The sequence below is a fragment of the Azolla caroliniana genome, unplaced genomic scaffold (assembly GCF_043228905.1).
Source record: "Azolla caroliniana isolate FFs.n. ecotype wild unplaced genomic scaffold, voAzoCaro1.0.p SCAF_9, whole genome shotgun sequence".
Taxonomy (NCBI): Eukaryota; Viridiplantae; Streptophyta; class Polypodiopsida; order Salviniales; family Salviniaceae; genus Azolla; species Azolla caroliniana.
Genome location: NW_028230444.1, coordinates 7,037,401 through 7,051,558, shown reverse-complemented (window position 1 = coordinate 7,051,558; position 14,158 = coordinate 7,037,401). Strand labels below are relative to the sequence as shown.

Below are 14,158 nucleotides of genomic sequence, written 5' to 3'. Positions count from 1 at the left end.
CAAAACCTTGATAAATAACTTTTGTAGGGTACTTGTAATCCAACCAAACCCTTTTAGCATGAAAGTGAACTTCCTCTCTTGTTTCAGTGCAGATATTGGATACATCATTAAAATAAGATGTAGATGTATCCGATAAATATCTCATGTATGATCTAATGATGGTTCGGATGGGTGGATGTGGCACCTAGATCTTTGATATAGTGTTGCACTATATTAGAGTTGGTGCATGCCAATCCATCCTGTGTTATTCTTGTTCACCCTACACTCTGGTTGGTGGAGATGTGCAGCTATATATTCCAGCTATTTAGGTCTAGAAAATAACCGATCTTTGTGTGGGAGGTTGTGTGAAGATGACTAGACTACAGAAAGAATGGAATATGATGGGAGAATGTGACTCCTCATGTTATGATGATGTGGAGTAGAGTAACCAAACTATTTGTGTGCTAACATTTTTATGTTATGTCCTAGTAGCGGATTTATATAAATAGCATGCCCACAAAGCCCTTAAGAAGCACACCATAATGGCCAAACAATGATACCCTTATATAAATGGACATTAGCATGACATGATCCACTAGATAAAGAGAAATTCAATTTATTAGAGAAATTTTATCCCGACTACATCGAAGAGAATGCCACATTAGACTTGCCATTGATATTGATGACAAGTATATATATCGAGCCTCATAGTTCCACATTGGGCCAAATTATTGACATCTACCAAAGTTTAGCGCCGGCAAACCATGCCGCCATTGGTGGAGGAAGCGGTACAATGTGCACCAAAATCGGCACTAGGTAACATGATCAAAGACTCGAGATCCTTTTGGAACTTGGCAGCGAGGCAATCTGTGGAGAATAGGGAAGACGCCTTGAATTTGGATTCACCGCCCATGAGAGGCATAGGTACGCCCACCTTGACCGGGTTCTTGAAGTTGGGACGATAGGTTTGGCCAAGCACACCATCCACATTGTTAGATAAGCCACGAAATTGATTGAATTGGACATTCAGGTGGGCAAAGCAATTGTTGGCCGGCAATTCGTAACGATGTAGTTGATCCTCCTCTTTTGTGATGGGCACTACCTCGACCGTAATTCCCATTAAGCCACCGTCAATGTTTATCTAGGGAATTTGCACGTTAATAAACAAAAACAAAATCCAAAATCAGATGTCTGTCCGCCAACCACTACCACGATTGATCGATGAGCAAAACATGTAAATCAACGGAATGACACTCACTCGGTAAAAAGTGCAGTGAAAACGTGTACACACTAGTTACCTGCACAATGTTTGTCTCGGAAGTTCTCAATATCTCGACCTCCCCCATGTTTGAGCTCCACTTGTTTCCCGCGCCAATGTCCAAGTCCACGTCTTGTCCATCATATGTGAACACCATGTGGTCATTTTGGTCGGTCCACTGGGCCACTGTTTTGGCACCAACACTGAAAGTGTGGTTATCAAACATGATACCTAGAGCTTGGACCCATGTGAAGTCGCGTGTGCGACCCTGGGGCCGGATGCCAATGAAATGCGCATTCACATGGAGATTTGTGTCGGAGACAAGACAAAAGTCCTCGTTCGACTTCCCATGGAAGTAGAACATGACACCATCACCTCCGACAAAGCGAGGATCATAGCAAACGGACGAGTACCCAGAGCACTTCGGCTTGCGGTCTTCTCAAAATGAAAGGAAAGGAAAGGGTGAGTTTCTTAAAATCTAGGATTAAGACATTGTGTACCACATTCTTATTATAATGGGAATCATTAGTTGGTTGATTGGGAGATTTATATGCAAACATGGTCAAGTGCGCCATTAATTTAAATCTAGGGTTAAGACATTGTGTACACTACATTTGTATTATAATCAGAATCATTAGTTAGTTTATTAGGAGATTTATATGCAAACATGGTCAAGCATGCCATTTATTTGATTGCAAATTGGATCTACCTACATACATAAAATGACGTGATTGCTAGCTACTACATAATCAAAAATTCATTCATCATTTGAAATACCAACTACACTCATGTGATTCATCATGCTTCATATACGTGATGATTTTACGTGTCGAAAAGCAATATAATTACTTTTGCATGTGGTCTGGCATTTGGTGGAGCAATCGATGAAGCACGATCGCTTCCCTGCGACACGTTTTGGGCATTGCGAGGGGCATGTCAATACTTTGAGGTAGCATTTGTTGCGAGCCAGGCACCGTGCCCGTTCCTTACCCGCCACGGTCGTTTGCATCACGTATTGTGTGGTTTGTGGGTCCGGACGCGAGGTCGCCGCATCAACGGACAATTGGTCTATCGCCATCATTGCCATTGCCCACAACATGAGAATGCCCATCATTTTGGCGAGCATCATGGCCATTTTACCTTCTTCTTCTTCTTCTTCTTCTAAAATGCTTGTTTGTATTCTTCTTCTTTCCCTTCTTTGAGCCCTTTTTTATAAGGTCACTACATACCCCATTCCCCCTCTTACCCCATGGAAACACTTCCTCTCCACTTTCTTTGACATATCATCGTGTCCAAAATGTGCAAACCGTACACACACCTCATCTCTCTCTCTCTCTCTCTCTCTCTCTCTCTCTCTCTCTCTCTCTCTCTCTCTTATTGGTAGCATTGTTATAAGCACCCAAAAACTTCCTTATATTTATCATTTCTTTTACCATGATCCTTGGAGATGCACATATCCCATTAGCCATCTCTCTCTCTCTCTCTCATTAAGAAATATGATGAGCATCTTATATTAATTTTCATGGGCCTAGCATGATGCCTAGTTTCAAATATCATTACTCAATTAGCTAGATAACTATTATGAAAAGTCAATCATAAGCCTCATTCACTTGGAGGAGTTTATGACATAAACCAAATATATCTTCAATGTTCTCCAACAAGGTTATTGCAAGTATTTTACGAATGATAGGTTTGAATTAACAAAGCTCTCATTTCTAGGTGTGTTGGACTTGTTCTTGGGCCCTTTCATACCACAAGGAGCTTCATCATTGTTGTAAATATATGCTTGAGACTCACAATTACTAGGAGGAACCAACATGTAGATTTCATGATGATATTCGAACGCTCCCTATGACCTACATAGGCGAAGGTGAAACATTTTCACATGTATCTCCAAAGTTGAGTTGTGACTTTCAATATTCTAGAATTTTATTAGCGAAGATTACAAGTGATAGAGAAGCTTGTGACAATGAAAGAAATGTGCATAGGATTGGATTGGATTTGGAATGCGTGGAAAATATTCTGGTCGAGGTTGGAGCATTGTTTCCAAGTATGAAACTCAAACTCATGACCAGGCTCTAAGGGAAAATATAAAATATACTTAGGAAACCATTTGCTAAATCCCTATCTCATCTAGAAGAGAACGTGGAGGTAAGTTGTATGAAAGTATTGTGTTTATGGTAGACAAAGAGAAGATTGTTTTGTAATTTGGTGCATAATATGTAATATAATATGTGAAGGATGGGTCACCACATCTCTTTCAAGTGATGATACATTGGTGTTGGAAAATACCATTAGAGGAATCTATCAATTGACAAATCATGAAACATGCGTAATGCATCCCATCTTCCATAAACTGTCCTTTTTTATCATGTGCTCTCTTTAGATTCCTTTTCAAGAATTCCACGTAGACTAAAATATCTTTTTCACAAAAAGTAAGAGGGATAGTGTATCTCTCTCCAAAGCCTTTTCTTTTCTTCAAGACTTAGGGTTTAGATGTAAACCGCTATATTACGATCGGTTTGCAAAATGTTGTGTTTAATGTTAATAATGTTTCTTTGTATTTCAATAGCATGAAGCAATAGGTATTCAAAGGGATAACTAGAATTGTAGAAATTGTTTCTCCAAGACCTTTCTTTTCATGTTATGAAATCACTGTAACATTAGGGTGTTCTTCTTAGGCACTTTCACACATATAGTGAAGCTATATCAATTGAAATATGAAAGTATGACTCTCAAATTTCAATAGAGCTATACCAAAAATGTTTTATATTTAGACCCATCTCTAGGTTAACACAATTTATCTTTTGCATATAAAAATAAAATAACTTTAAAAGTTTTCCAATTCCTATTGCAATTACAACATTAGTAAGTTGTTTCCATAGTAGTTTGTGAGTATGTGAAGGTTGAGGTCGGCCATGGAGCCACAAGTGTTCCAAATCGAGAAATATAGGTGACATGAAGGCACGATACATGAAGTCTATTATTGTTTCCAATGTGTGAGAGTCGCGTTAATCAAGGTTATCTTTACATGTTTTATTGGGAATGTCTAATAACAAGCTCATTAAATCAAACAATAGTAATTTACACAAACTCGCTATCAACTTATGTTTATATAATGATTATAGAGGAATTAACAAATTATATGTGATTAATGATAAAGGGAATTCTAAAAAACCTTCATGATTTTGATCTCACAATTACAAATTAACAAAAAAATGTGATTATAAACCTCCCTTACAAGAGAGCTTCAAAAATCTCCTAGGAGGAATCTATATAGAATTTAATAACCTCACAATAATGGTTACCCTATTAGTAAATACACTATTTTTAACTCTACAAGTGTAAGGTTCAAATCTTCCCTTACACAAATACATTAATGTTTGCACGTTAGATGTATATACTTTTTTATTTTTTTAAGATTCACCTTGGTATTAATGGAAAGATGCCCAAAAGCTACAAAGAATTCATACATGAAAACACAGCCATCATACCTACATCAACCAATATGTCGAATAACAAAAGCTCGAGTCACATCTAAAACTGAGATCCTTCCATAATGTGGGGAGAAAAAAGGCACCTTGGTGGTAGCAATGGGCACGGTTCGGTTTCAAAGCAAAGAAACCGAACCATTTATATAAAACAAAACCAAACCAAACCGTTTAGGGAAAAGTTGAAACCAAATCGAACCATTTAATAAAAAATTTAAGCCTAACCATTTAAATCAAACTAATTAAACATCAAAATAAATAAAAATACATTAAATTAAATAAGCATTTAACTTAAATTTATTAAATCAATAAAAGAAACTTTAATTGAACCATTAAATTAAATAAACATTTTAGTTAAATTAATTAAATAAATTGAGAGGAATAGTGCTCGGCCACAACCGAGTCTTACTCACTCGATAGAAGAAGATAGAAAATAGAAATAAGACAGACATAAGATGTTAACGTGGAAAACCCTAATAGGCAAAAATCCACGGGAACCCATAGACTCCAACCATCACTATGAGAAGAAAGATATAATGCGGGATTGGGCGGCAACGACCTCGAGCTCTATGTCGTCGCCAACCGGCGGTTACAACAAAAACAAGTGTTCTGTGTGCGTGTGTTTCTCTCTCTCTCTCTCTCTCTCTCTCTCTCTCTCTCTCTCTTAGAGAGACAATGTCACCAGTCATACTTTCAAGAGCCATGGACTAAGGGATGGCTCTTCGACTCATTAGTGACCCCTTCCCTCATGTATGCATCAGTAGTATGGACTCCATGTCTACCATCTTTCATGTGGACGCAATTAGAGAGACCTTTGGTGATGATGTTATCATGTCAACTCCGAAGCAAATCGATAGTACCACATGACATTTTTAGAGTATAGTTCTGTCTGCCCCCGATGTTAGTAGAAGCATTGTTTCATGTGGTAGTTTTTATTCCTCGGATACATAGCCAACCACAAGATAGGATATCCCGTCGAGCCTTTCAGGCATCTCGATCCCTACATGCATCTAGAGACACTAGCTCTTGGTATAGCATTGTGGTGAGTTGGTTACTTGTTGCAAAGAAATGAGGAGGCAAGAGTGGTTGTAATGCAGCAGAAGATGAGTGCGTGTGTGTGTGTCTCAAGACAAAGAGAGAGTGAGAGTGAGAGAGAGAGAGAGCTCTTAAGATAGAGATAAACAAAACTATATATTAACCAAAAATTACATCAAAGCATAAAACATCCAACAACAACTAAGTTACAAGGGATTGGTTTAAATACCAATTGAGCTAGGGCAAGTGCCCTTTCTATTATTTACAAAACTAGCCTGGTATGTCCATGAGCTAGTGTGAAACCTATCTATGGGAAGTTGAGTTCGATTCTCAACACGCCCCTTCGAACACAACTTCCATCTGTCGAAGAGTTGTTTCGGTCTTTGGAGTACTTCAATTCAAGGAATCAGATTCTGGCTTTATTGCTTTATGCTTCTTATTGCGTGTTGCGTAGTGCGTAGTCTAGTCGTGCTGCGTATGCTGCGCACTCCCCCTCAAGCTCGGGAATGTAGATGTCGTGAGACCAAGGTCCGATGCAAATTGCCCGAGCTTGTCGACGCCTAGAGCTTTCGTGAAAATATTAGCAACTTGGAGGTGCGTACTGATGTGTTGTAGTCAATCTCTCCGGCCTGTATGCGCTCGTGGATGAAGTGGTAGTGGACCTCGATATGCTTATCTACGCATGGAATACGATATTCTGCGTCAGGTAGATACTGCTCATGTTGTCGTAGTATAGGCGAATCGGATCCTTGATGGGTACGCCCAGATCCTTTAGTACGCGTTTGAGCCAAACGGCTTCGCATGCAACGACTATTGCGCCCCTGTATTCGGCTTCCGTGCTCGACAGTGCGATTGTCGACTGCTTCTTACTACTCCAGGAGATCGCTCTGCTACCAAGAGAGAAGACGAATCCGGATGTGGATCGCCTACTTGCTTTATATCCTGCCCTGTCCGCGTTTGTGTACCCTTCGAGTCGAGTGACCGCATTCGTCTTGTACATAATGCCATAGTCCATTGTTGTACTGACATACCGAAGTATCCTCTTAGCGCAGTCCAGATGAAGATTTCGCAGATTCTACATAAATTGGCTAAGTAGGCCGACCGAATAACTGAAGTTGGGTCACGTAATGGTCAGATAGATCAAACTACCGATCAATTGTCGATACTAAGTCGACTTGCTCTCAGCGGTTCCAGAATTGGCATCGATCTTGAGATTACGATCAAGAGGGGTAGACATAGGCTTGCACTCGGTCATTCCGAACTTGTAGAGTAAGTTGAGAATGTAGTGTCGTTGAGAGATCATTATTCTGACTAATGTCCGAATTACTTCAATACCTAGGAAGTAATGGAGCTTGTGTAAGTCTTTCATTTCAAATCTGCTAGAAAGAAGTGATTTGACTTTGTTAATCTCGGCGAGATCCTTCCCTCCAATGACCAAATCATCCATGTATAGGATAATGATGATCAGGCTATCCAACTCATTTTGGATGTATAGAGAGGTGTCAGATTTTGACATCCGAAATCCGACTTGGTGAAGATACTACGTGATCTTCGAGTGCCAAACACGCGGTGCTTGTTTGAGGCCGTAGAGTGGCTTCTTGAGTTGGCATACGGTGTCGTAGTGTATTTCGTACACTACGTGAAAAAGTAAAAATAATATAACCGATTTAATTACATATAAATAAATAAAATAAGAATATCAAGATACTTATCACGTGCATAGGGCAAGATTCGAACCTTGTACCTCCACGTAGCCAAACCTCAACTTTACCATTATGCTACCTTATCTTTAGTGTTCTATAAATAGATTTAATAACTATAAGTGCTTTATTTGCGCCTACCTTTATTAAAAGGTAAATCGTGCATTTTTAGAGTGCTTGAATATTTTATAGAAAAACGCAAGCAACTAAAAAGTGACTCATGCACATCTAGCGTGCATGAGCACTATATTTAGCAAATAAAAGCAAGGATTAGAAAAGCATCACATGCACATTTAGTGTGCATGAACGTATTAGAAAAAGCATGTAGCTATGCTTAGTCTCTCCCATCACTAAATAAGGATGGGGAGCACATTGTAGTTTTTGTTGATTATTTTTCTATAATGATCAATCAATCTAAAATATTCGTGGGATTCACGAATTTGCTAAAATAATTCTCTCTTACTACCTAAATATTGACTAAATATACTAAACTCGTGGGATTCACGAGATTCTTATCTTATAACTCTTTATACCTATTCTTTACTAGCCTTATTTGTATTTTTCTTTCTCCTAGTCCAAAACCCCGGTGGTTCCCACCCGACTCACGCAAACGATCCGGAGCCGAAAGGCACGAGACAGTTGGTGAACCCGACGTGAAGGCGGGTGGCAAGGAGATGGAGAATCAACAAGAGGCGATGAACATGATGATGATGATGTTCGAGCGGATGCTACAAGAACAACGAGTGATGTCGGAGATCACGGGGGCAGTAAAGCGGCTCGTACAACGAAACGGACAATTCAACGGAAACGATGTGTCACGCTATCTACGTGACTACAAGGCGGAGATGATACGATGTGGGATACCGGAAGGATTGCAAGTGACATCCTTTAGTCGGGTAGCCACAGATGAGCTACAAGAGAGAATCCACAAGATACGGCAACAAAACTCGACATGGGGGTCATTCGAAGAAGCTTTACGAGAGGCATATGATTACAAGAGATCAAAGGGAAAAGATCGGCGAGAATTCGACGAATGGGTGGCATCGGAGAAGACCCACCGAAGTGCAACACAAGCATTCCTAGAGTTCGAGCATCGTCTTGCTCGACTCTCGGAGCGGGAACAACGATTGGTGGGGGAGGATAAAGTCCTAATGTTTGTAAAATCGATCGATCGAAAAGAAAGGATGGACATCGGGATCAAACTCGAAGACGATGAAGGTACGAATGGTCTTACCGAAAATTGGGCCGAAGTCCAAAGGGTATGCCGGAGACATGATGAGAGGAAGATGAGAATCTTGTCAACGACATGGCCGATGAAGGATGGTCGATTGAAGACAAACGATGGAGCCGATATGAAGGCCAAAATACAACATGATGGTGTGACGGAAGAGGGTGTAAAACAAGCTACCCTCTTGTCTTGCGAAAGAACGACAGTGAAGGATAAGGCCGATAACCCAAGTGTAGAAGAAGATTTCGGAATACAAGTGTCCGAAACATCGGGTGAAAAAGGGGTAAGCATAATTGATGTTTGCATAATTGATGCAGTGAAAGAGAGCAAGGAGGACTTGATTGAGGAGGTCACCACGAAAGATGACATCGAATTGAAGGTGGCTATGGACGAATCAACGACGGATGGCCATATCGAGACTTCCCCACCACTGATTCTAGAGACTCCGGCGGTTGCGTTCGAAAGGCAACGTGAGACCGAAGAGACGGAAGGTGGCGGAGAGAAAACAAAGGTCGAAGTCGATGCATACGACGGAGAGATAGCCGAGAATATGGCTATGGGTGAAACAATGGAGGATGATAATACCGAGGATTCCTACCCACTAATTCTAGAGACTTCGGCAGTTGTGTCCGAGAACCAACGTGAGACCGGAGAGACGGGAGGTGGCAGCAAGAAAGGTAAAGTCGGAAGCCGGTTTGGATGGAAGGTGATCCGGACGGGATTCCGATCCGAAAGAAAGCCGACCCGAAAAGGGGTCGACTCGGTCAAAACCGATCGACTGAGTCTGACTTGGCCGAACGCGAATATGGATGGAAGCCGACCTAGCCGAAAGCCGATCGGACGAAACCGATCCGAAAAGAAGCTAATCCGACTCAACCGGAGGTTGGACCGGTCGAGGCTGGTGAAAATGAGGAAAAGAAAGCCAACCGAAACCGAAACCGATAGATCGAAACCGGGCCGGAAGGAGACCGACTCAATCAAAACCGAACAACCGATTCCGATTCGGCCGAATACGAATCCGATCGGAAGCCGATCAAACCGAAAGTTGATCGGACGAGAGCGATCCGGAAAAAAAGTCAAGGTTGATGAAGACAAGAAAGAGCCCAGTAAAAGACACTACCACGAATGAACAAAGAATATGGTGGATCGGATGGCGACAATGGTTCGGGTGGAAAGAATGGGTCTACTCAAAATGGAGAGACAAAGTTGACATAGCGGGACAAACGGAGGATGAAGGGGAGACAACGAGCATCGGCAACTTCGGCACATACCGGAGGATGTGCGGGTTCGGAGGGGGCGAGTGTCGTAGTGTATTTCGTACACTACGTGAAAAAGTAAAAATAATATAACCGATTTAATTACATATAAATAAATAAAATAAGAATATCAAGATACTTATCACGTGCATAGGGCAAGATTCGAACCTTGTACCTCCACGTAGCCAAACCTCAACTTTACCATTATGCTACCTTATCTTTAGTGTTCTATAAATAGATTTAATAACTATAAGTGCTTTATTTGCGCCTACCTTTATTAAAAGGTAAATCGTGCATTTTTAGAGTGCTTGAATATTTTATAGAAAAACGCAAGCAACTAAAAAGTGACTCATGCACATCTAGCGTGCATGAGCACTATATTTAGCAAATAAAAGCAAGGATTAGAAAAGCATCACATGCACATTTAGTGTGCATGAACGTATTAGAAAAAGCATGTAGCTATGCTTAGTCTCTCCCATCACTATATAAGGATGGGGAGCACATTGTAGTTTTTGTTGATTATTTTTCTATAATGATCAATCAATCTAAAATATTCGTGGGATTCACGAATTTGCTAAAATAATTCTCTCTTACTACCTAAATATTGACTAAATATACTAAACTCGTGGGATTCACGAGATTCTTATCTTATAACTCTTTATACCTATTCTTTACTAGCCTTATTTGTATTTTTCTTTCTCCTAGTCCAAAACCCCGGTGGTTCCCACCCGACTCACGCAAACGATCCGGAGCCGAAAGGCACGAGACAGTTGGTGAACCCGACGTGAAGGCGGGTGGCAAGGAGATGGAGAATCAACAAGAGGCGATGAACATGATGATGATGATGTTCGAGCGGATGCTACAAGAACAACGAGTGATGTCGGAGATCACGGGGGCAGTAAAGCGGCTCGTACAACGAAACGGACAATTCAACGGAAACGATGTGTCACGCTATCTACGTGACTACAAGGCGGAGATGATACGATGTGGGATACCGGAAGGATTGCAAGTGACATCCTTTAGTCGGGTAGCCACAGATGAGCTACAAGAGAGAATCCACAAGATACGGCAACAAAACTCGACATGGGGGTCATTCGAAGAAGCTTTACGAGAGGCATATGATTACAAGAGATCAAAGGGAAAAGATCGGCGAGAATTCGACGAATGGGTGGCATCGGAGAAGACCCACCGAAGTGCAACACAAGCATTCCTAGAGTTCGAGCATCGTCTTGCTCGACTCTCGGAGCGGGAACAACGATTGGTGGGGGAGGATAAAGTCCTAATGTTTGTAAAATCGATCGATCGAAAAGAAAGGATGGACATCGGGATCAAACTCGAAGACGATGAAGGTACGAATGGTCTTACCGAAAATTGGGCCGAAGTCCAAAGGGTATGCCGGAGACATGATGAGAGGAAGATGAGAATCTTGTCAACGACATGGCCGATGAAGGATGGTCGATTGAAGACAAACGATGGAGCCGATATGAAGGCCAAAATACAACATGATGGTGTGACGGAAGAGGGTGTAAAACAAGCTACCCTCTTGTCTTGCGAAAGAACGACAGTGAAGGATAAGGCCGATAACCCAAGTGTAGAAGAAGATTTCGGAATACAAGTGTCCGAAACATCGGGTGAAAAAGGGGTAAGCATAATTGATGTTTGCATAATTGATGCAGTGAAAGAGAGCAAGGAGGACTTGATTGAGGAGGTCACCACGAAAGATGACATCGAATTGAAGGTGGCTATGGACGAATCAACGACGGATGGCCATATCGAGACTTCCCCACCACTGATTCTAGAGACTCCGGCGGTTGCGTTCGAAAGGCAACGTGAGACCGAAGAGACGGAAGGTGGCGGAGAGAAAACAAAGGTCGAAGTCGATGCATACGACGGAGAGATAGCCGAGAATATGGCTATGGGTGAAACAATGGAGGATGATAATACCGAGGATTCCTACCCACTAATTCTAGAGACTTCGGCAGTTGTGTCCGAGAACCAACGTGAGACCGGAGAGACGGGAGGTGGCAGCAAGAAAGGTAAAGTCGGAAGCCGGTTTGGATGGAAGGTGATCCGGACGGGATTCCGATCCGAAAGAAAGCCGACCCGAAAAGGGGTCGACTCGGTCAAAACCGATCGACTGAGTCTGACTTGGCCGAACGCGAATATGGATGGAAGCCGACCTAGCCGAAAGCCGATCGGACGAAACCGATCCGAAAAGAAGCTAATCCGACTCAACCGGAGGTTGGACCGGTCGAGGCTGGTGAAAATGAGGAAAAGAAAGCCAACCGAAACCGAAACCGATAGATCGAAACCGGGCCGGAAGGAGACCGACTCAATCAAAACCGAACAACCGATTCCGATTCGGCCGAATACGAATCCGATCGGAAGCCGATCAAACCGAAAGTTGATCGGACGAGAGCGATCCGGAAAAAAAGTCAAGGTTGATGAAGACAAGAAAGAGCCCAGTAAAAGACACTACCACGAATGAACAAAGAATATGGTGGATCGGATGGCGACAATGGTTCGGGTGGAAAGAATGGGTCTACTCAAAATGGAGAGACAAAGTTGACATAGCGGGACAAACGGAGGATGAAGGGGAGACAACGAGCATCGGCAACTTCGGCACATACCGGAGGATGTGCGGGTTCGGAGGGGGCGAGTGTCGTAGTGTATTTCGTACACTACGTGAAAAAGTAAAAATAATATAACCGATTTAATTACATATAAATAAATAAAATAAGAATATCAAGATACTTATCACGTGCATAGGGCAAGATTCGAACCTTGTACCTCCACGTAGCCAAACCTCAACTTTACCATTATGCTACCTTATCTTTAGTGTTCTATAAATAGATTTAATAACTATAAGTGCTTTATTTGCGCCTACCTTTATTAAAAGGTAAATCGTGCATTTTTAGAGTGCTTGAATATTTTATAGAAAAACGCAAGCAACTAAAAAGTGACTCATGCACATCTAGCGTGCATGAGCACTATATTTAGCAAATAAAAGCAAGGATTAGAAAAGCATCACATGCACATTTAGTGTGCATGAACGTATTAGAAAAAGCATGTAGCTATGCTTAGTCTCTCCCATCACTATATAAGGATGGGGAGCACATTGTAGTTTTTGTTGATTATTTTTCTATAATGATCAATCAATCTAAAATATTCGTGGGATTCACGAATTTGCTAAAATAATTCTCTCTTACTACCTAAATATTGACTAAATATACTAAACTCGTGGGATTCACGAGATTCTTATCTTATAACTCTTTATACCTATTCTTTACTAGCCTTATTTGTATTTTTCTTTCTCCTAGTCCAAAACCCCGGTGGTTCCCACCCGACTCACGCAAACGATCCGGAGCCGAAAGGCACGAGACAGTTGGTGAACCCGACGTGAAGGCGGGTGGCAAGGAGATGGAGAATCAACAAGAGGCGATGAACATGATGATGATGATGTTCGAGCGGATGCTACAAGAACAACGAGTGATGTCGGAGATCACGGGGGCAGTAAAGCGGCTCGTACAACGAAACGGACAATTCAACGGAAACGATGTGTCACGCTATCTACGTGACTACAAGGCGGAGATGATACGATGTGGGATACCGGAAGGATTGCAAGTGACATCCTTTAGTCGGGTAGCCACAGATGAGCTACAAGAGAGAATCCACAAGATACGGCAACAAAACTCGACATGGGGGTCATTCGAAGAAGCTTTACGAGAGGCATATGATTACAAGAGATCAAAGGGAAAAGATCGGCGAGAATTCGACGAATGGGTGGCATCGGAGAAGACCCACCGAAGTGCAACACAAGCATTCCTAGAGTTCGAGCATCGTCTTGCTCGACTCTCGGAGCGGGAACAACGATTGGTGGGGGAGGATAAAGTCCTAATGTTTGTAAAATCGATCGATCGAAAAGAAAGGATGGACATCGGGATCAAACTCGAAGACGATGAAGGTACGAATGGTCTTACCGAAAATTGGGCCGAAGTCCAAAGGGTATGCCGGAGACATGATGAGAGGAAGATGAGAATCTTGTCAACGACATGGCCGATGAAGGATGGTCGATTGAAGACAAACGATGGAGCCGATATGAAGGCCAAAATACAACATGATGGTGTGACGGAAGAGGGTGTAAAACAAGCTACCCTCTTGTCTTGCGAAAGAACGACAGTGAAGGATAAGGCCGATAACCCAAGTGTAGA

The 14,158-nt window shown here is 41.9% G+C and overlaps 1 protein-coding gene across 1 annotated transcript; it reads right to left on the bottom strand.

The window, feature by feature from the left end:
• Nucleotides 1-629: 629 nt before the first annotated feature.
• Nucleotides 630-2,416, bottom strand: LOC147860065 (uncharacterized). The gene is made up of 3 exons (XM_087324066.1): nucleotides 2,087-2,416; nucleotides 1,278-1,672; nucleotides 630-1,120 (listed from the first exon to the last, which is right to left on the bottom strand). The coding sequence occupies exons 1-3, from the start codon at nucleotides 2,370-2,372 to the stop codon at nucleotides 728-730; spliced, it is 1,074 nt and encodes a 357-aa protein (XP_087180192.1). The 5' UTR covers nucleotides 2,373-2,416; the 3' UTR covers nucleotides 630-727.
• Nucleotides 2,417-14,158: the final 11,742 nt, after the last annotated feature.

Bases quoted from the DNA above. Each gene is read 5' to 3' on its own strand.
- LOC147860065 (XM_087324066.1), bottom strand. From the start codon at position 2,372: ATGGCCATGATGCTCGCCAAAATGATGGGCATTCTCATGTTGTGGGCA. The intron at 1,673-2,086 runs GTAATTATATTG...CATTTTGAGAAG, and splicing joins ATGCCAGACCACATGCAAAA to ACCGCAAGCCGAAGTGCTCT. The intron at 1,121-1,277 runs GTAACTAGTGTG...CAAATTCCCTAG, and splicing joins CCGAGACAAACATTGTGCAG to ATAAACATTGACGGTGGCTT.